The sequence below is a fragment of the Rhynchophorus ferrugineus genome, unplaced genomic scaffold (genome assembly GCF_030347505.1).
Source record: "Rhynchophorus ferrugineus isolate W39M unplaced genomic scaffold, kcgeb_rfMv2 rfM1, whole genome shotgun sequence".
Lineage (NCBI taxonomy): Eukaryota > Metazoa > Arthropoda > Insecta > Coleoptera > Curculionidae > Rhynchophorus > Rhynchophorus ferrugineus.
In genome coordinates this window covers 31739159-31763189 of record NW_027472580.1, presented here as the reverse complement: position 1 = coordinate 31763189, position 24031 = coordinate 31739159, and the positions used below count along the sequence as shown (strand labels likewise).

General features: G+C 31.2%; 3 protein-coding genes across 7 annotated transcripts in view; 1 reads left to right on the top strand and 2 right to left on the bottom strand.

Moving 5' to 3' along the window:
• Positions 1–24031, top strand: part of LOC143206692 (ATP-dependent helicase brm) — an 84179-nt gene that overhangs the window by 28077 nt on the left and 32071 nt on the right. The gene's annotated exons all lie outside the window — the stretch shown is intronic.
• On the bottom strand, positions 1454–10071 carry LOC143206700 (inositol monophosphatase 1). Its single transcript, XM_076419373.1, has 6 exons — positions 9871–10071; positions 9637–9770; positions 7504–7766; positions 5285–5390; positions 5039–5190; positions 1454–1597 (listed from the first exon to the last, which is right to left on the bottom strand). The coding sequence occupies exons 1-6, from the start codon at positions 9931–9933 to the stop codon at positions 1494–1496; spliced, it is 822 nt and encodes a 273-aa protein (XP_076275488.1). The 5' UTR covers positions 9934–10071; the 3' UTR covers positions 1454–1493.
• Positions 10999–22098, bottom strand: LOC143206701 (uncharacterized). Its single transcript, XM_076419374.1, has 6 exons — positions 21920–22098; positions 18725–18855; positions 17888–18150; positions 17712–17820; positions 17495–17646; positions 10999–11275 (listed from the first exon to the last, which is right to left on the bottom strand). Exons 1-6 carry the CDS (start codon positions 21983–21985, stop codon positions 11097–11099), a joined length of 900 nt encoding a protein of 299 aa, XP_076275489.1. The 5' UTR covers positions 21986–22098; the 3' UTR covers positions 10999–11096.

The window sequence follows — 24031 nt, the reverse complement described above, 5'->3', positions numbered from 1 at the left end:
TTCGCAGTTGCAGTTTAGTTTGTTTTTTCTTTCTTCTTTCTGCAACCGAATCAGTCTATAAAATTAGATTTTGGTTGGTATTGGTAGGCTATATTTCCAAATGTCTTGCAAAATTCCTCGAAAAAATAGTGGTAACAATTAGAGGGTATTAACTGGTAAACGTTGTAAACCTAAAGTCAAAGTTGATGCAGTAACATTGCCACGTTCTGACATTATAAATTTTGATTACGTACGTTGACTGTTTTATTAGGTTGTATATTATATTTTGCCATATTGACATTTTATACTGAATGAATTTAGATGAAAAGATTCGGACTCATTTAACTAGATTTGCCATTTATTTATCCACTTGTCATTTTCAAAAATGGATAGTGTAGGTGTATTGGCCACCGAAAAAAATATCGATATTTCGATATATTTTTTCGACACGTTTAAAATTAAGTTCCAATTTTAAAGGTTTATTAAAAATTGTATTAAATTTATTCTGAAAAATATCGAAAAATATCGGCTAAAAAAATATCGATATATCGGTCAAAAATATCGATATTTTTTCCCTAGTATAGTGTACTTCCTGCTGTAGAAATATGTTCTATAGAAATCGGTTCTAATATTATCTCTGGCTAAAGGCATATTAGACACCATTATCATCACATATTTCATCATGTGCCATACGTTAAGATTTACCTTTTGTGAAAATTAATATTATAAATATAAAAATTAATTATGAATTTTTGATTCCCCCTTACGTCAATTTTTAATATATTTATCTCTTAATAATTCGCATGATTTTTCTTAGACTGCAATTGTTTGGAAATATAACATAATTCTATTTGTAGTAGCTAAATATTTAACATGCGAACAATATAGATAACTTGTGAGATAATATAAGTAGGTCAGGATATTGGATATCATCTAGCTTTCTATTGTCTTTTTAATCATGACAGTGTTTTTAGCAAATATTTAATTAACCGCATATTAAATATACCTTTTTTTCTTTCAGTCTGAAAATTGTCCGTAATTCTCAAGTACATTGAATTACTTGTGAGAACAAAATAATATTGGAACCTTGAATAAGATTTTCCTGTTTTCCAGCCGTTAGTGTTGCTAGAGTTACTTGCATGCAATTTATAATAGTAAGATTAGATACGTAAGTTTAACCGAAATCATGTTTAGTTTTATGTTTAGAATGAATTACGATCTGGAAACTTTAACAGTATGGCTCATTTCAATATTTGCCAAATGATCCACTCGAACTGTCAGTTCACTCAACATAGAATGCATGTGTTGGTAATAAGATTAAAAGAAATTTGCGTAGTTACCGACAATAATTAAAAATAAACTTAAATAATGCTTTTTAGATGAAACATTAACTTTTGCAAGAAAAATATAATCTAAGTTATTGTATGAAAATGTTTCATTTTAAATATCCTAAGAGTAAAATAAAAATATACTATGAGAAAAATATATTTATTTCAATAAATATTTATATTTTATTATAGCTTCTCATCAGCTTGTCTAATTTCTTCCAAATATTGAGTTCCGAGTTCCTTCGTTGCTGTAGCTAGAATGTTGGGCTTCATTAAATCAAGCTCACCACCTGCAATAACTACATTTATTATTTCGAACATTACTTGACTTAACATTTCGTTTAGGTTAGGGACTATTTGAATCATGGTTATTAATTTATGTCCTGAATGGTAGACCAGATTGAAATAGGGCCTTTATCATTAGCAAAACCGGCTATTGACAGAAACCATACGTGAAATGACAATTATTAAATGATGCAGACTATTATTAAAAAATGGATTGTCTAACCAAGTTAAATATAATCTTTTACTAAAGTACTTGGTGGTAATTGGCTTATTGAAAACAAATATTGCTTAGTGATAACAATTTCATCAGTAAACAAGAAAAAAAAACACATATACGGTTTGCAAATATGATTTTTTTATTTATAACAGAGTGGAATATACGCTAGTTGTATGCAAGATATCAAACAGCACTTAATCGTTCTGCAATCAACTCTGAAAGCTTATTTTTCAAACATTATTAAAAAATATATGCCCCCATGGCTTTTTTAAAATGCTTAACATATAAACTATGTTATCGTGGGCATATGAACTAATGCACTATTTAATAAACAACCGTTTGTTTTGCATGGTTAGCTAGATTTTTCTATTATCAACAATTGTAAATTAATCCTCATATAATACAAACCCTCATATTAGTAGCATATTAATTAAGAGTAGGGTGTATACCCTATGGTTATACACAAAAGTATCTGAAGCACTGCCAATTGTTGTGCAATCGATTCTGGAAGCTGATTTTTCCAACTTTATTCAAAAATATACGCCCCCATGGCTTTCTTAAAGTGCTTAACATATAAACTAAGTTATCGTTGGCATATGAACTAATACACTATTTAATAAACAACCGTTTGTTTTGCATGGTTAGCTAGATTTTTCTATTATCAACAATTGTAAATTAATCCTCATATAATACAAACCCTCATATTAGTAGCATATTAATTAAGAGTAGGGTGTATACCCTATGGTTATACACAAAAGTATCTGAAGCACTGCCAATTGTTGTGCAATCGATTCTGGAAGCTGATTTTTCCAACTTTATTCAAAAATATACGCCCCCATGGCTTTCTTAAAGTGCTTAACATATAAACTAAGTTATCGTTGGCATATGAACTAATACACTATTTAATAAACAACCGTTTGTTTTGCATGGTTAGCTAGATTTTTCTATTATCAACAATTGAAAATTAACCCTCATGTAATACAAACCCTCATAACTGTAGCATATCAATTAAGGATAGGGTGTATACTCTATAGTTGTACACAAAAGTATCTAAAGCACTGCCAGTTGTTGTGCAATCGATTCTTAAAAGTGATTTTCAACTTTCCTCGCAAATACATGCCACTATGGCTTTTTTGAAATTTCCATAATTTTCTTTTGTATCGATTACAAATGCTGATAAACTAAATTATCATGGGCATATAAAGTACTACACTCTTTAATAAACAACGGTTTGTTTTGCATGGTTAACTAAATTTTTCTAATATCAATAATTGTAGCTTGACCGTCATATCAGTTAAAGGTAGGGTGTATACCTCATAGTTGTACACACAAGTATCTAAAGAGCTACCAAATGTTCCGCAATCAATTATTGATCTAAAATAGTTTGCAGAATGAGCTTCTGTGAGACAAATATAAAAATCTACCCAATTTCATATTTTCAAAAATCATATGGAAAATCCTCTATCAATATTTTATGATAGTACTAGTAAATATATTAAAAATATAATCTTCAGAGAACATAACTAAGAAGTCTTAAGAAAATGATGTCATGTTACTCACTAATTAGAAATGGTTGTCGATGGAAACTAATAGATTGAAAATGAATTCATGTTGTTAGTTTTCGGGATTAGATTGACAAATGGCGGCAACAATAAACCGCATGACATTTTAAAATAATACAGGTTGTGGTTTTGATTATGTACAATTTCAAGCTCGAAATCGAAGGTGATTCCGAAAACGTTAACGAAGAACGTTCTTTTTCCTTTTTGGTTCGAATTTAATTTAAATCTTGGCTTATGCAAATTACCTTTTAGGAAACGTGGTGTGATTAGCGCAATCTTGACCAACCCCAGTCATGGGAAGTTGACTAATTAATTGACTTAATAGTTCACAGAAAAAACAATTCAAGTAGAAACAGTTTTGATAGCAATAACATGCATATCGGTTGTAAACTACTGGACATATAGTTGTATTTCCCGAAGAAAATTAAAATAATTGGGCTTCTAATTTTGTATTTTTGTATTAATTAAGCTTCCCGCAGTTAGCGTGAGGGTTACATTTATATTTCTGGTTTCTGATCTTCTAAATATTGACAACGGAAAACCAGGTAGTTTTCCGTAGTACCTTTTCCATTCAGATTGAGGTAACTCCGAAACTTCGCACTTTTGGGTGTGTAGAATCACTGACCAGGTAATTTGTTTTTAATATATCGGAATTTAAAAAATCATTGCATTAAAAAATCAAAGCGCGACTCTTAGGCGGATGACCCATCAATTCGATATTTTTACCTGTCAATATTGCCATTGACCCAATGTGAGCCGAGCTCTTGCATCGTCATAATGGAAAATGATTCGCGGCTTCTTCGATGTTTTCCGAATTTTTTCAAAGATTTCTAGGAATAGTCCTATACCATTCACTTCTGAGTATGCAATGTTGGTAATGCCACTGTCACAACGTGACCGATAATGCCAATGATGAGAGACACAACCATTTTTGTTCGGTTTACAGTCGATTATCGTACATGACTTTTCACCTCTATAGATTTTATAAACAGCTTTTAAGCTTCTTAAAAGATTTGTTTGGTTATTACAACGTGTTTCTGTATATAAAGTTGTATACATTTTACATTTCCTTATGCGTAACAAACCAACACGTACAAATCTTTTTTATGGCCAAATGATAATGCAATATCTTAATTGATTGAGTTTTGTCATATTAATACCGAGTGATGCCTCAAGGCCATCTTACAATGCTGTGGGACGGTGCCTTATCACTATATAAGAATTTCATCGATTTCATCATTGTGCTGATAATCTAGATTAAAAGTCATGAAAATAATAATACGAAAACGTTCAGAAATTTATTTCGTTTTTTCCGGAGATAATTTTTTTGAACTCGCGCTCAAACTGAAAATTCAGCAATGAAATCAGCTCCAGGATCAAACACATAGCGACAACACTTACTACTGAAACCAGAAACATTACTAGTAACCCTCGCATTTTAATACTTATAATGTAATTAATATAATTAACTCTTAATTCGGCATCTTTGGATCTGAAAAAAAAACACAACCAAATGGCATATAAAAAGTAAAATTTAATGAGAGAGCTGTCAGCTGCAATTATTTAACAGTCCGATATAATACAGCCTGTATTAATTAGTTTAATGCAAATCTCTCAATTAGTTGACATTTTAATAATAACCAACAATAGTAAAAATTCACCTTTACCTTTAGAATCAACGACATACCCTCCGGCTTCTTGTACAATTAACACTCCCGCAGCAACATCCCAAGAGCATAAACCATCAGCTTGATAAGCATCGATTCGGCCACAGGCCAAGTAACACAAACCCATTGCCGCACTTCCATAAGAACGAACTCTGAAGTAAAACGAATACGTTACCAAGACCAACCACGGTATTTCAAAGTGTAACCACGTGTGGTGTTGGTGTTCCACGGTGTAACAAAACTTACCCTGTAGTTTTGTGTGCGAAATGAGCGAATCTGGTTAAGTAAAGATTTCGAAATCGTTTTGATGTTACGAACGACAATTCCATATTTAGGACAGATCTTTGGATATCTGAAATAAAAAATATCTTAAGTACCTTAGTTCAACTAGGCATTGAATGAAAAAATATCAGTTTCATAAACAGTCATTTTACTATCTATTGTGGACACTTAATTTAATATTTTTATTATATGTTTGCATTTACTTTGATTATTAGCAATACCTAGTGATATCAACATAAACTAACTGTAAAATAATGTCTTGAGTAGTTTTTTTATTCGTAATCGAATAAATTAACAAATAATAGTGAAGATTAAAAGACAAGTTGAGTTTACAAATATATATTAATCTCAGTATATGTGAGTATACTATATATTGCTGGTACAACATTCATCCGAAAACGTTAAATTATAATATGAATGAAAATAATAATGACTGAATAAAATAAAATAATCATAATATATTGTATATGATGATAACAACAAATTACGAAAATAAGGTAATTTTCAAAACTCATAATGACAAAGACTGGAAAATGTAACTAGTTATCTAACACTGTTTGATAAGGTATGTTAATATGTAACAGGTCAATTGAAAAGTCCCCAACCTGACACATAGATGGCACTACTAGAATTAAATCCATATGTTTTTTTAGTTAGCCCTAACCCTCAGAAGATGTGCGTATAAATTTGACAGATGTCGGATCATTAGTTTGTGAATTATAGCATTTTGAGCGAAGCAACTTTTGTTATTGTGAAAAAATGGATAAAAAGGAATTTCGCGTGTTGATAAAATATTGCCTTTTGAAGACGAAAAATACAGTTGAAGCAAAAACTTGGCTTGATGCTGAGTTTCCGGACAATGCCCCAGGAAAATCAACTATCAAGAATTGGTTTGCTAAGTTTAGACGTGGTGAAATGAGCACCGAAGACGGTGAACGCAGTGGACGCCCAAAAAAGGTTGTTACCGACGAAACTATTTAAAAAATCCACAAAATAATTTTGAATAACCGTAAATTGAAATTTAATAAAATATCAGACACTCTAAAGATATCAACTGAACATGTCCATCATATCATTCACGAATATTTGGGTATGAGAAAGCTCTGTGCAAAGTAGGTGCCGTGCGAGCTCACTTTTGACCAAAAACAACGAGTTGATGATTCGGAGCACTGTTTGAACATGATCGAGCGTAATAAACCCGAGTTTTTGCGTCGATATGTGACAATGAATGAAACATGGCTCCATGATTTCACTCCGAAGTCTAATCGACAGTCATCCGAGTAGACTGCACACGATGAAACCGCTCCAAAGCGTGGGAAAACGCAACAGTTGGCTGACAAGATTATGGCGTTTGTATTTTGAGATGCGCATGGAATAATTTTCATTGGCTACCTTAAAAGAAAAAGGACCATCAACAGCGACTATTACATAGCGTTATTGGACCGTTTGAAGGACAGAAGAAGTGCTGCTTCATCAAGACAATGCACTGTGTCACAAGTCGATGAAAACGACGGCAAAAATCCATGAATTTTTCTTCCAATTGTTTCCTCATCCACCGTATTCTCCAGATCTTGCCCCCAGCGCCTATTTCCTGTTCTCAGATACCCACAGTCAGAAAAGAAATAAAGATAATTGCAAGGGGGCATGAGGAGAGACTCCATTCTCATGAGAATATTGTCCTAAGTATTACAGCTTTTGGATACCACCAGAATAGGACACAGACTCAAAAGAATCAAATCATCTGATATTGTGTACTGTTGTGTAGTGAGGTGCATATAATAAAAAATACAGCAGTGACATGTATAAACATTATTTGACCAGAGACTGAGATAGGGCCGATGGGTCCTCCTAGTCATATACCTAGATTTAAGTTATATTACAAACAAATTGTAGGTTAAACGGAAACGACTAGTAACAATGTAATAATTAAATAATTTTAAAAAAATTGCACTGATTATTAAAAAAAACCATAATTGAGAACTTTTACAAGATTTTAATAAGATGTAAAACGTCGTTTTTTTAAATATTAGTATACTATATATTTAGATATTTATTTAAAAAATCAATGATCAATTTCTTACGGTGGAGATTTGATAGTAATATTTTTGATAATATCCAGGGCATTATTGTAGGTAATATATGTTATTAATAAGCTAAGGCCGTTTTATATATTTTATTCTTACCTGTAACTCCACTGGTCGTTATCCTCTTTTCGTTAAAATAGGCACCATTGCCTCTTATAGCCGTAAATAGTTCATTAGCGTACGGATTATAAATAATACCCAACTCTGGTTCCTTATCAACAACCAGTGCCACAGAGATACCGATAATAGGCATACCTTTAACGAAATTTGTGGTTCCATCGATAGGATCAATTATCCATGTTGGAAGATCTGTTAATTCAGAAACATGTTTTTTAATTGATGAATCTTCTTCGCCTATAAATCTAAAAGTAATATCAAAATATTAAATCATTAATTAATAGCGATGCTTGACTTTCTCATTTTGACAAAAAAATATCTATATAAAATATATATCTATATATATTTATATATAAAATATATATCTATATATAATATATATATATATATATATATATATATATATATATATATATATATATATATATATATATATATATATATATATTATATATAAAATATATATATAATATTTTTTCAAAAAAATATCTTATAATTATAGTAAGAACAATAAATAACAACACTTCTGAAACGCAAATCGGTTATTTAATTTAACTAATAAATTAATTTTCCTCCTATTCAAAGAATAAATAGTAACTATGGCATCGTATTTTCAGTCTTTTTTGAATTAGATTTCTGAAATAAGCTACTTCGATTTCACCTTAATTTAAATAATATCCTAGCAGCAGTTTTTTTTTTAAGTTTAGGGAAATGCCAGACCATTGGGTAGCTTCGGATTAATATAATTAATTTTTTTTATTACAGGACTGTAGATAATAACATGTGAACAAATTTCCAACCAAAAATGCATTCTAAATTCATAACCAAAACGATATGATTTTTCAATTTTTTATATATTTTACTAAATTAACTAATTATTAATGGATTAATTAATTAAGGATAATTATAAATTATTTTTTAATCAATACAAAAACAAATTTTTGTAATAATATTATTTATTTATTGCTTTTTTCATTCAGTAACCGGTCAATTCAAAAGTCCCCGGCCTGACACATAAATGGCGCTACTAGAATTAAATCCATATGTTTTTTAGTTAGCCCTAAGATGCATGTATAAATTTGACAGCTGTCGGATCATTGGTTTGTGAATTGTAGCATTTTGAATGAAGCTACTTACTACTACTAACACAAGGAATTTCGCGTGTTGATAAAATTTTTTAAGGGAAAAAATACAGTTGGAACAAAAAATTGGCTTGATGCTGAATTTCCGGACACTGCCCCAGGAAAATCAACCATCAAGGATTGGTATGCTAAGTTTAGACGTGGTGAAATGAGCACCGAAGACGGTGAACGCAGTGGACACCCAAAAGAGGCTGTTACCGACGTAAATATTTAAAAAAATCCACAAAATAATCATCCGAGTGAACCCGCTCCAAAGCGTGGGAAAACGCAACAGTCGGCTGGCAAGGTTATGGCGTCTGTATTTTGGAATACGCATGGAATAATTTTCATTGACTCCCTTGAAAAATGAAGGACTATCAACAGCAACTATTAAATAGCATTATTGGATCGTTTGAAGGACGAAATCACCGAAAAACGTCCGCATTTGAAGGAAAAGAAAGTGCTGCTTCACCAAGACAATGCACCGTGTCACAAGTCAGTGAAAACGATGACAAAAATCCATGAATTGGACTTCGAATTGCTTCCTCATCCACCGTATTCTCCAGATCTGACCCCCAGCGACTATTTCCTGTTCTCAGATCCCAAAGTAATGCTCACTGGGAAGAAATTTTCGTCGAATGAAAAGGTGATCGCCGAAACTGAGGCCTATTTTGAAGCAAAGGACAAATCGTACTTCAAATACGGTATCGAAAAGTTGGAGGGTCACTATAATCAGTGTATCACTCTTGAAGGGAATTATGTTGAATAAAAAAATAATAATTTTGCGAAAAAATGTGTTTTACTACGGTGGGCCTGGGACTTTTCAATTGACCTGTTAGTTGTTTTCTTCATTCAATTTTTAATGTTCTTATGTAATTTTCCTGTTTTTTGTGTTTATAATTTTTTACAAATATTTTATTTAATTGTATTTATTGTATAGGACTTTTAACAATAAATCAATTAAATATATTTGAATTAATTGAATATTACTTACCGATGAGTTGGATACTTCTCTATTAACTTCCCTTTTAATGCATCTTCAATGTTTCGATCATGTACAGTAACCAAATCAGTTATACTTGATTTCGTTTCAATTTCCATTGTCTTTAAGTCAGTTTTCGCTAAATTCTAAAAAATATTACCAACAAAAAAAAGTTATTATAGCATTTGTATGTATATAGGGTTGCATATATTTTAATGCATTAAAAATTAGACGCATCTAATTTACCTCTCCTAACTTCAATACCACTGGCAATACGAAATCCATACATTCTTGAAAGCTAAAGGCCATGTTGTAAACACTTACAGTTTGGAAGATATGATTACTTTATATTACACTATGCACTATAATTTTTTAAATAATTTGAATAATAGATAATACTTTTATCAGCTAAATTTCAAATGGGTTTAGATATACTAAAAACTTATCATGTATATACAGGGATTACAATTACAATACTATTGTCTCTTTCATTTCCTGTGACATGAGTTGTCAAGCCAATGAAATAATTTTTCTTTGTTAAAACTTTCCCGCTTGTTTTAAATTGTGGGAAATGTTTAGCGGTTATTTAGTCACGCGTTTATCTGCACCACTCTCAGAATTGTTAATAACATATTTTTTTATTTAGATGTGTGCGGGCAACTAGTCTTGATGCTTCACATTGCTGGTTGCATATAAGTTATTTATATAGAAAAAATAAATATATTAGATAGTGGAATTTAATAGTAAATGATTTATTATTTTTATTAAACCAACCAAACAGTAACAGATTTTATTGTTTTTATTATCATCTGCAATATTCCGGTCAACATATACCTTCGGAAACTTAAACATGTAATATATTTCGAAATAATCTAACTCAATATGCTATATGTGTATGGATATATTTACATACATTTTAGTTTCTTGGATGTGTATTAATGACTGATATTTAACTACTGATTTAAGCTACCAATTAAAATATTTTAAAGATTTTTTTGGAAAGTTTGATATACATATCTAGCGAAATGATTTTAATGGATCTTGTAAAGCAATTCGTTTACACGTCTTACACTATTGCTTCGAAATTGTTCGAAATGATTTAATTTAGTGGTTCAATTTATATCGGCAGGGCATATTCTGCTCAATCCCATTAAACTCACAGTATAACTTTTATACTGTCTCGTTTACTATTTATTGATTAAGAATTATCACAATAGACAAAAACTATCATCAACAATTTGATATTTCCAACAATGAAAAACTATTTATTACTTAATTCTTAATAATTAATTAAGATGAAGAACATTACTAGGTATTACTGATTCCATCTATTGTAAGTAATTTATGAGTAAGTTCTAATGTAAAGAACATATCATTTTTCTAAATGTTTATTAATATATAAAATGTTTACATAAACAGATAGCAATTATTTAGCTTAACGAATTATTTACAAATATAATGAAAGCAATATTTCATTGCGTTTTCTCGGTAATCAATTTGCAGTTACTTGGAATAAAGTTTGCTTGAGGTTTACTGGTTACTTCTTGATCGACCATTTTTTCTATGGCAATGTACTGGTCGCCTAACTGTTTAGTAGAGGCAGCAAGGAAATTGGGTTGCATCAAATCGAATTCCTTTCCAAGACGCACAGCTGTAAATAATTAGAAAAGTTTACATTTAGTGGATTTAAAATTCAACCAATTCCATATATGTAATAATAAATAATATACACTTAGTGTCACGTAATCGCATGATAACAATCTTGGGGAATCACATTTGTTTGAGTTAAGATATTAAACAGCAAGAGAAAACATATGGTCATTAAGAGTCAGGTTTTCTTTATGAACTAAAAAAAATATAAAAATGAAAAGAAATATATGCAAGTCATACGTTACATATCAATATGAAGACTAATGATAAACATAACACATGGGCTGAAAACTCCCGGGCCTAACACATAGATGGCGCTAGTTTTATTGCCTTCGCCGCTCTTTCAGTTAGTACTAATGAATTATGGTGCTAAAAGTAACACTACTTTTGTTATTTTCAAAACAGTGGATCAAAAACAATTTCGTGTTTTAATTTTACACTGCTTCTTGATGGTAAAATACCTTTCAAGCGAAACAACGGCTTGAAAAGTGTTATAAGGACTCCGCTTTATTAGACAATACAGAATAACAATAAAACGTTGGTTTGCCGACTTCAAATGTGGTCGTAGAGACACCGATGATGCAGAACGCAATTTACATCCAAATGAGGTTGTAACACCAGAAAACATAAAAAAATCCACAAAATCGAATCGTTTTGAATGATCGAAAAGTAATGTTACGTGAATTTACTAACATCTTAGGGATATCAAAAGAACGTTTTGGTTTTATATTGCATGAACATTTGACTATGAGAAAGCTCTATTCAAAGTGAGTGCCGCGTTTGCTCATAGTCGACCAAAAATAAAAACATGTTGATGATTCTGAGCAGTGTTTAAACGTAACAAACGGGAATTTTTGCGTCGATATGTGACAATTAATGGACAACTGGTAAACCTTCTCCAAAGCGCCCGAAAGCACAACAATCGACTGGAAAGGTATGGCCTCGGTATTTTGGGATATACGTGTTTATCGATTATCTTGAGAAAGGAAATACCATTAACAGTGAATATAATATAGCGTTATTGGAGCGTTTGAAATTGAGCGAAATTGAAAAGAAAGAAGCAAAAGAAAATTTTGTTTCATCAAGACAAGTGTCACAAGTACAATCAAAACCAAATGGCAATTACGATTAGACTAGATTACATTGATGAATGATTGATATGTTGCGGCCGGGTCTTCTCAGCCCATATGTTATATATTGTGTTCATAGATTTGAAGTGATAAAAGACAACCTGGAAAAGACACAATCCATGGCTGGACTTTCAATTCGTTCAATTTCCTTTGCTGGACAAACAATCCATGTCTTGCAAAATTGGCTTTGCATTATAGAACAAGCCTCAAATATATGTTACTAACTATATTAAAAGGTTGAACAAATCGATGATACATCAATTAACTTGTAACTATTAAATTAAAGACTCATTTGGATTAATACTCGTATATAATAATTTTACAACAATGAGTAGAGAATGACAAATCCACTAAAATAATATTTAAAAAACATTCGAACAAATAATATGACGTGATGTATACCACATGATACATTGCGTATAGACTTTTAATCACGTAGCTAAACAAGTCATCATCATCATCATCATCATGAATTTATAGTATGGCCGTTTTAGCCTTCGATACCGATAATCTCAGTCAAATTACAAGCCTATTGTATATTTACTCGCTTGTCAAATAAAATATCGCTTCTGTCATATAGAACAGACAACTGTCCATTTGACTGTTAATAATCTTTGTTATTGTCTAAATTTTTGGCGTAAAAGCTAGGATTGCTCTATCACACCACTAAAATATAAAGAATATTAGCTTATATTGGGTATATTGGTCTAATAGTAGTAAGTAAACTATTATGTAACTTATATATACAATGTTCAATATATCGGATATTATTAAAATAGTAAATTGGCTATAAAATAAATTAAAAATAAACCACTGAAGTAATTTTATGTATTTTTAGTTTTACTGTAGTTTGCATAACGATATTTATCACATATTACAATCGATGCAATCACTTTAATTAACTTTTAGTACTACAAGTTTCCAAATGACAAAATGCCACGATTGTTAACGCTGCTTAGTGTTAATTACTTGCTATAATTACGATATATGATTCAATTAATTTATTCATACAATCGTTAGTTATACACATACCTTAAACAAAAATGTGCAGTCATTACTTAAAAATTTAAAAAGACATTATAATGACGGACTTAAATACATCTTATCCTTATATGTAAAAAATATACTATTTATTCAGGTTCATAATCAGGTTCTAAAAGATCGGCGCAATTATCCCAAATCAATATACGTAGGTAGGAAAGAACATCCCAAGTACCACAAGCAGAATAATCTACACTTGCAAACACTACTATGTTTAAAACTCCAATAACAGCAAACTATTTAAAAAAAAAAGTGTATATATATATATTGATCAACCGATTATATATATTGATATTATCCACCGATTTGGATAATATTGCTCTTGAATTATTTGTGGAAGTTCAGGGAAGGTTTAAAAGAATATTTTTTGTGATAGTGACACTTTACTGCTAATTGCACAAGAACTTTTCTTACTTTGATTAATTACCATTTACGATGCCGAGGAGAAGACGACCTGACTTATGTCGTCGCAGTCAATCAAATGTGCGAAGAACTACCTCACGTGCTAACCGCACTGATAACCAGAGAGAGACAGATCAAGAAAACGTATTGCTGTGTCAGAATTGCGTTCTTTAGAGGGTGACAATGAAGTAGATAGGATTAGAATGCAACGAGTTCGTGCACATCAGACGCAACAACAGCGAGCACGACATAATGAAATTGAGCGATTCCGCAGACACAGTGCTCTTGTGATCCTGGAATGAGCTGCATTCTACTATGATGCGGTAATAGATTATTGTGCCGACAAATCGGTAACAATTGGGGAAATGACAATAATTTGTAAATATTACAAGGCATTAAAATACAGTGGTGAATCTACTGGATTATGTTGTGAAGGAGGCAAAGTAAAGACTGACTGTAAAAAAGGGAACAATCATAAAGGGGAAATACAAAGGAGAGGATGTCTTGATCCCGCGTATACCGATGATTCCAACGGATATACCATTCGATTTTAAACGTGTACAATTTCCAGTACGTCTGGCCTTTGCGATGACCATAAATAAATCCAGGCCAATAAGACCAGTCGTTGGAAGTTTGCGGAATCAACTTGGAGTGTCCCTGTTTCGCGCATGGACAATTATAGTTCGCGTGTTCGCGCGTCCTTTTTGTTTATTTACGCACCACATAACAAAACAAAAAATATAGTTTATCAAAAAGCTTTAAATTGATTAACAAAAAGCTTTAAATTGATTAACAAACTGTATCATAACTGTGTGTGTCTATAAATATTTAATTGAAACCTTATAAATAGCCGGTATTTCAGGAAAACTCTATTTTTTAAGTATGAAACATCATATGTAATTAATCGAAAATAATAAACAATCGTTCATACCGAGCATTTTTTTAATTAATTACGGATTATTAGGTCTTTTATTTATAGATTGAGGCAGTACGAAGTCTGTCGGGTCAGTTAGTGTTTAATAAATAGTAATGTTTATGAATTGAACCTTCGTTCACATGACAAGTATTTGTCGCGAACGAAAACTAAAAACTAGTAGTTTTGATGACAAAAAATAATTTGCATCAATTTTTCCATGAAACTAGCTACTTAAAGCTAATTGCTAAATCTAGCTGTAGATATGTTGACTATAGTGTTTTAGTGTCAGTTAATTTTTATAATTGAAACGAATAATTGGAACAGTAACTTTAATTTATTAAATTACACCTGTATTCTTAATACTTTACTTTTTAATTACAATTGAAATAAGAATAACTATTGTTGTACTTTTTTAAACTCTATCTTGATTAATCAGCTTTTAAATATTAGATCGATGCATGTATTTTGATCCTTGATATTTACTTTATTTTATTTAGTAAAAATGCAAACTATCAATGTAAGCAAATATTGACCCCGATGGTTTTGACACTTCTTATAAAATAACAGTTTTATATTTAGTATTATTGAATGAAACTGAATGACATGAAATGCTCATAATTTCATTGACATTCAATAGTATTTTTTTGATTTGAGGAAATGTGCAGCCGAAGCCCATGGAACATTTTTAGAAAACCATGGTGATTCTGCTCTGTCATATCCGATAAACGATTTAAAAGTATTGAACCAAAAATGTCATGAAATGCAAGACTTATTGGGTGAGAATCCACTACTAACTCTCAGATTATTTGGCAGTTGATGAATCAACCGTTTCTTGGCATTTATATGCGATGGAAAATATTCAAAAGTAGAGGAAAATATTATTTAGAATCTTCCAATATTACTGTTTCATTGTTTGCCTTGCAAAAAAGAAATCTAAGTTTGGTTGCGCCATATAAATCAGAAGAACTACCAATATCAATATCGAAGTTCGATATTCATAGCCATGAGGTGTTGATGGGCACATGGTGGGATCAAGAGTATATGTTTAGAGCTATTAAAACTAGATGAAACTATATACTACAGATAATTACCGATATCAGTTGAATAAATTGAACGACCTATTATTGCAAAGAGATTAGCAATACGTCATAAAAATTGTGAAAAATACTCTGTTGCAGCTCGAATAGGACGTTCTGGTGCATTCACCAGAAGCAAGTGATATCCTCTGATTATTTCTTTTTCATGACTTAGCTAGCGCACGGTTGCAAAATGCTGAATAAGTGCGAAATTGGATCGTTTAGGGTTAGAGTTGGGTAAGATAAAGTTAATCAATGGGCGTCAGTGAAATGCAGTGTTCTATCAAAATTCAATGTGTACCAGTTTCATTTTTAATAACTAGCGTTAATTTCATTGATGATACCATTTTATCATTTTTTAGAAATTGGTTCCTTTGTCTACTACTTTATTCACTTTAACACTTCATCAAGATTTTTAAAACTCCGCCAACTAATTTCTTTAATTTTTAACGAAATAGCTCCCTCGAAGTTAATTTTAACTTGTTTTTGGTTGGATAGGATAATATTGCTAATAGAAGGTGTCGAGTTATCGAACAAATGTTAAACAACATTTAGCGTTACAAAGTAGGACTGAAGCGTAAAAAGTTGAAGGAGAGTATCGACACCCTCATTTTTTAAAAATATCGCAACTGGACTATTTGGAATTTGTTAAAGATGATGTTAGTCCAGCGATAAAATATTATATACTTGATATGGTCAGAAATAAATTCGCCAGAATTAACAATATGATCTGCAGATTTAGGTTAATATTATTATTGTCAAACCAGAAAAGGGCGCCATTCGATTATTCATCATTATTCACAAACACTTGATCAACTTAAATTGTTTTCCAGAAACATTTTGCTTTTTGAATAAGCAACAATTTTTTTATAACGGCTCGGCAGGTAATGTTCGTGATGAATGATTTCATTTTAGATATTTTCTTGTTTCGTCGTAACATATCGATTAACACTCTTTGAGATTGCTATCATTCTTCATTTTGGTGTTTCTATTATTGCACCATTCTTTCCGATCTTTCTTATCGATTTTAGAATAAGAGGCTTATTTTGGTGCATTATCCTGTAACGACCGCTACGACCCTTTAGGCCACCACGCATTCACCTACACCAAGTTCAAAGGTTGACAACGCCGCGGTGGATTGGTACCATGCGGTTCCCGGCTATAAAAGACCACCACGACGACGTCTCGCTCTTTTCTTTTCTTCGCTTCTTTCTTTCCCCCTTGTAACAGTACCACTTCCACAGCGCTACCGTACTTCCTCTATCTAACCTAATATCCTGTCAATTCTCCCGTCGACCACATGTATCATTCAATGTTAAAATAAAATTCCTTCCAAAAATAGTAGTGAGTGTTCAGACAATCACATCGACAGCTACACATTTCGATCGAGCGATCCGACGAACATTCCTACAATCCACTGCCAAGAAACTCTGCATAGTCACTAAATCTCAAGAGCCAGATTACCGATTAACGCATCCTCAGGCCTCTCGGACCCGTTCACGCAGTATACCAAACAAATACACAATTTTTAAGACAGTTTCTACTTATAGGTGTAGCTTCAATAGCATTATCAATAATAAATCACTCCATATTTCATTAAATGTTTATCTTGTAATGCTTTTGATATGAAAATTGTAAAAAATAAATATATGTACCTGATGAATCTGTAACAAACCCTCCAGCTTCTGTAACTATAAGTGTTCCTGCAGCCGCGTCCCATGGGTAGAGACCATCACATTGGTAAACATCTACACGACCACAAGCCACATAACATAAACCCAATGCCGCACAGCCGTATGAACGTATACTGGAAAAAAAAAGGTTATAATCCAATTTTATACTTCTTTAATGTACACATCGTTCTTTATTTACCCTGACACTTTGGTTATTAAACCCTGAAGCCTGGACATGTACAAATTTCTTAACTGGAGATTTTTAACTCCAAGGGATATTTCATAATTGAATATACTTTTATTCATTTCTGAAAATTAACACATTAAAAAATAATTTTAGATGTATACACTTATTTGATATAATAATTCGGTTACCTGTTAAACCACTAGTGGTAATTTTTTTCCCATTTAGATAAGCACCTTGTCCTCTAATCGCGGTAAACAGCTCTTTTGCGTATGGATTATATACGATACCCAGAACTTGTTCTTTGTTGATCGTCAGACCGACGGAAATACACGTCAGTGGCATTCTTTTGACGAAATTAGCAGTCCCATCGATTGGATCTATTATCCACGTAGGTAAACTCGTCAATTGGGATATGGTGTTTTTATCAGCAGATTCTTCTTCGCCTATAAATCTTCAAAATATCATATTATTAATATTTGTAGTGTTTTTTGTTCATATTTATGTTATTATTCAATACAAGTAGGTCTTAAAATTATTGATTCCTTGCATTATAACGTGTACAACTTTACTTTCGCCTTTTTTTTAAATATTTTTTATAAGAAATTGATTATATATTTATGTATTATTTATATAGATGACTACTACCGCCTCCCCCCATCTTAAAAAAACAGGTTATCTTGTCAAATATTCCATGAATTTATGAAATTTTTACTTCCCATTCTACAGTTCTCAACTACGACATCTTCGTATACTTTCGATCTTTTGATGGTTTCACTGTCTTTCAATCAATTCACAGCACGTTATTGAGTAATAGCCTCACTATAAAACTGTTAAATAAAAAATGTAAATTCTCCCGCAAATGACGAAAATTTAGCTTAGGTTTTGTTAATTGATACTCAAATTTATTGTGTAAGGTTTATGATTACCCACAATCTTCATCTATATAAGGAAGGAAGACACTAAATGAACAATTGTAGAATGTAATATTTAAACAATGGCTAATTTTAAATGTATAATTGACTTACTTATGTTCGGGGTATTCTTGTTTGATTTTTTCAATGAGAATTTGTTCGATTTTTCTGTCATAAATAGTAACCACATCCCATATATTGCCTCCTTTTATCTCAGGGTTGATTTCTTCCACTGTTAGTAATTCCTAAAAATAATGTCGTTTATATAATTATTTTTTAATATCAAGTTCATGATTCTGAATATATTTAATTAAAGTTCACACAATCAGTTGGAACATTCCCACAATGCTTTTGTATTCTCTTAATATTTTATAAGTTTTTTTTAGAATACCTTTCTTATATAGTATATATATTTCTTTATATAAAAATTTCTGGTATACATACATTTTCAGTAGATTTTGTTAGCTTGAATATTTCACCACATTTTCTACTGTGGTAACACAACATTTGGCTCAGCTGTGAAAATATTCAACCACATAACGGTGTTGATATGATCATAACAGTAAAAAAAATTGTCATATTTACATCATATCACATGAATACTAAACAGCGAGCTTCAGAATGCAGTTTTTCTTATGCAAAGTTTAATATTTTAAACCTTAGTGGTTTTACTCGATGCACCATAATCCCTCGCTAGATCTATTTGATTGAATGAAAATTTGAGATATGTAGCTTATTGTAGCTACATAATGAAGGTTTCTACCAATAAATTGGTTTCAGCAATACAGTGACAGTTTACAATACAATACAGTACAGTTTACAGTGAAAAGTTATCGTTAAAACAATTTTCAGCTATTTAAATCGTATTTAAATACACTTTCGGGTTCCGACACAGGATTTTATAGAGTTGTATAGGTATGAGTTTCTATATCGACTATGTAGGTGTGCAATCACTAGTTGAGTGGAGAGACCAGTGAGGATCCAGACAATGAATATTGTAATTGTAATATTTACCAACCGTAACTTGATCTGGGAGTATTTAGCTTGCTTATTTAATATTTTAAAATTTACTTAGTCCGCCAGCTTTGCTTGTCACTTGGTTTATTAACAAGAGTTTGTATAATTTTATTTATTTTAATAGCTTCGATGACAGCTCAATTTTTTATATGTGTTGAAAATAAATCTACTCTGATTTTCAGTCAATTTATTATTTATTTAAACAATGACCTACAAAGTGTTTTGATTTTGTGTGAGACAAATGTCAACCGGTGCAATTAAGACTTGACAAACTAAAATAAGCCATACTAACAAGCTAATATAAGTATAAACTTAACAGTATAAACAAAATAATAAGGTCATGAACAACAGTAGTAAGTACGAATGATTCACTGACCAGGAACTTATTTTCGTTAATATAGAAATCAATTACATCGATTCAGCATTGAATTAATAGTGGATACAATCACCAACAAGGTACTATCTTAAGGTTATTTCTTTTGTTGGCATTACACATGCTCTCAAGATTTTCAGCCATCAGAACAGTTACAGTTGATTATATCGAATTGATATTTTTGGTGTATCAATCATCATTGACTAAAAGGCTCTCGGTCTCAACAATATTTATTTACTGCCGTTATCTGAATAAGATAGAAGGGTCAATTTCCAGAAGAAAGTCAAAAATTGGTAATTCAAAATAAAACTTGGCAATTGTCAAAGCAAGCTGAGTGGCGAAAATTATGACCTATTTTGAAAAGGGTATCAGATCATTTCAGTACAAAATTAAGAAAAAGCAGACGCGTATGATGTTAAAAAATATTGATGAGGTAATATTCCAAAATTGTTAATTCAACATATTAGGCTGTTCATAAGCACCAAAAGATCGCTCCAATCCCCATATTTAACTTTATAGCTGAATAAATATGTATTTGATGATAAAGATGTATCATTGTATAAAGAAGTTTCTTGAAAAGTGGAAGCATCGTATAATATGTGAACGCTTTATCATTATCAGTGGTGTAAAAATTGCTTTTAATTAGCGAATAAAATATTATTTGCGAGAATTTTTACTTTTCCCAATTAAAATTATTGCATAATGATTACTGATGACCATTATGATCTTCTGGGCATATATCATGGATAGTAACATTATGTAAAAACAAACATATTCGAAATAGTTCAATAATGGCTAATTGATAACTCTCAAGCACATAGAAAATAGGAAATCTTATTCCGACTAGATAAATAGTTCGACTCAACAGTTCTTCCATTTTATGAAACTCTTTTTTATCTCTTAGCTTCCTCTTTTACCAACAACTGCGTAACAAGGACTCCAAACCACGGCCCTTGGCATTAAACTTGTCAACTGGAATCATAACTTAGAGACCGTTCTAGAAGACATCCGATCTTAGCCAGTGACTGGGATGATGAATCTTTGCCAGATTTTACACTATTATCTTTGGACACTAATAGTTACACATTTATAAACAAAGTACACCCATATCTCGAGCGGGATTCGAACCTGATAATATCGCAGCAATAGGAGAATCACCCCTCCACCTTCACCACTACTTAGAGGGTTTGTTTATTTTTTGATAGCCGCAAAGAACGTATCATACCAAAAAGATTCTCAGGATGAAATTAAAATTCTAGCAGAAAAATAGAAAAGGATAGTAGCTAGAAATGAAAAAAAAACTACCAAAACCAGTTAGACCGGTTATTTTTCATATAATGCTTGAGTATTATTCTGCAACTAGTGTTTTGAGAAAAACTTTTGCGTTAAATTAAGTAAAGGAACTAAGAAAGAGACTAAAAATGAGATGCTAATTCCTTTGTTTACATAAAGTGCAAATTAAAAAGAGAAAATCGATTTCTATTTCCCTATCAGTTTCAAAATTATTTTAATGATATATCTGCAATAGTAGAATACTTTCCAACATATGTTTTTTATATTTAATGTTATGGGAATAAAAAAATTACTAAAGATATATCGTATTGACACATTTAAGATATATACTACAAATATATGTTTCAACATGTGTGTAAGTAAATGAAGCGTAACCTAAAACCACGATGTAGATAAAAAAGTAAATAATATGAAGAATTCCATTTTTATTTCGCATAAATTTAAAGTGACTGTATACGATATTTCTGTAAACAAAAAAAAACGATCAAATAGAACTCATTGATCGAAGCAGGAACAGGTTTTATTAACATGACAAATTATCCGGTACTTTGATTCCATTTTATTCGTCAGTTATTATTTACATACATAAACATGATTTTTTAAAGGCAACATTTATGTCTACTCACCTTCCCCGAATCCAGTACTAAGGGCAGAACAAAGTTCATATAATTTTGGATTTCACTGCAACTCATCTTTGTCGATTTTGACTTTTTTTGTTCTTTTAAACGAACTGTAGGGAGAACGACGTACCAGCGATACCCTCCTACCTTCGTAAACAACAGATTCTTACTAACCTCTGACGGTATCCATTCTTTATGTTTTTTTTTTTTCAAATGATTTCGTCCTTGGACTTAGCGCTACACCCGGTAGCTGGGATTTTTCTTTGTCGAGGTGGTGTAAGTAGAACCGTTCGTTCTGCGTAAGAAACGATCGACTTGTTTAATTAATTTGTGGGATATTTAAATTAGACCAGTACGGTGGGATTTATTGCGCCTTATGAACATAAATAGTTTCTCTATACTTTTTATTTAATTAAATTATAATAGTTTATTAATTACACACATGCCAAGTAATGCAACTCTTATTTTTAACATTTTACACTTATGTGTATATATTTTTTATTCTTAAAATTGAACGAAGCCAATTCAATAAAATTGATCAATATGGTAATACTTTTTTTTAATATTCTATCACTTAAAATTCTGTATATTACTTTTTTAAAATTTATTACATTGTCACTAGTCGTTATCGACTAACCTGCAGTTTACCTTTACAATAGTTTAAATGTAGATGTACAGTCTATCCAAAGTTATTTTGTACATACGTCATCTAAATTTGTAACGTCAAAACGTCGCAATGTTGCCGTAGTTTTAGTTCAGTTTGGCTTTGACATGCAACTAAATTCTAATCTAAATAAAATAATGTTATCAAATATAATTTATATTATCATTATAGTACATCAAATGTATATATGACCCCAGGACTTAAAATTGCAATTAAGTTCACAGTTATATTAGTTTGTAGGTCAGGGTTATGTTTGATTATATTTACATTGAACTCTTTTCCATGCCTAAAATGAGCTAGAGTGCTAGGCGCCTTTGTAGTTGTATCCCCTGGAGGCCTAATCCACCTAGTTAACAATTGTATATCCAAGTAATATATTTTACTTTCATTAGAGAGCATATGTTAGCTAGATTTTTATAATATAGACATATTTTAGAGCACCTTTTATGCTTAGTTCTTGTATCCTTTGTTGTTCTTTGTTCTGTTGATACCTGTATACATCTTTCTTGATAAAACTAGATTTAATCACTGCATTCGCCTTAATTCATTTGCCATATCTGCAAAACAATTACTATTCTTTCTCTCCTGCCACATTTTAACCAAATACTCTTGTATATTCTGAACAATTACACACATATTTGTGCACATAAATCTTTTACACTTTACAATAACATTTCCTACAGTTATCCTATATTAATTATATATTCACCTTTACTTGTTTCCACTCTCATTACCCTGTCTTAGAAATTGGCAGAATTGAATCAAATCATATTCAGGAAGTTTCGTTCAAGTGAATAACTAAGCTGTTAATTTCCAATGGGTCTAACATTTGTTCACAATTCCATCATTTGTCAATTTTTTCTTCAATGTGTGTGATCGAGTTCATCCAAACCGAAGGTGTTATTAACCGTTCCTGCTTCCAGCATAAAGTACAATATATCATCTTAGCATGAGTGACCATTGAGTATATTGGCACCAATCTGAAATATCCATATCTCATCTAAATACATAAATTGAAATAATAAGTCTTATATTTTATTATATGCTTTTAAAAGGTATATTATTTTAAAAGTAATATCCGGAAGTTCCATTAGACCTCTTCAATATTTTTCAGACTAACAGTTTCCTTTGAAATAATTGTATTAAATTATGTTTGTATTGAAAAACTACTCACTCCTTTTATGAATTTCATATATTTAATCTCTGATAGAGACAACATCAAGCTGATCTTGATTATATTTTTCATTTTTTGAAATATTTCAGCAAATTAATATTTAACATTTTCATTTAACATTAATTATTTAATATTTGTAAAAATGCTTATCTCTCTAACGAATTTTACTGGCAAGAGGGAGCCTCCATTATCTCGTTCCTGTTCAAAGTAACTGATTAGAGACGCAAGCTGTTCTGTTTGGCTTCGGAATTTTCAATCAGAGTAATAAGCAGCGATTTGA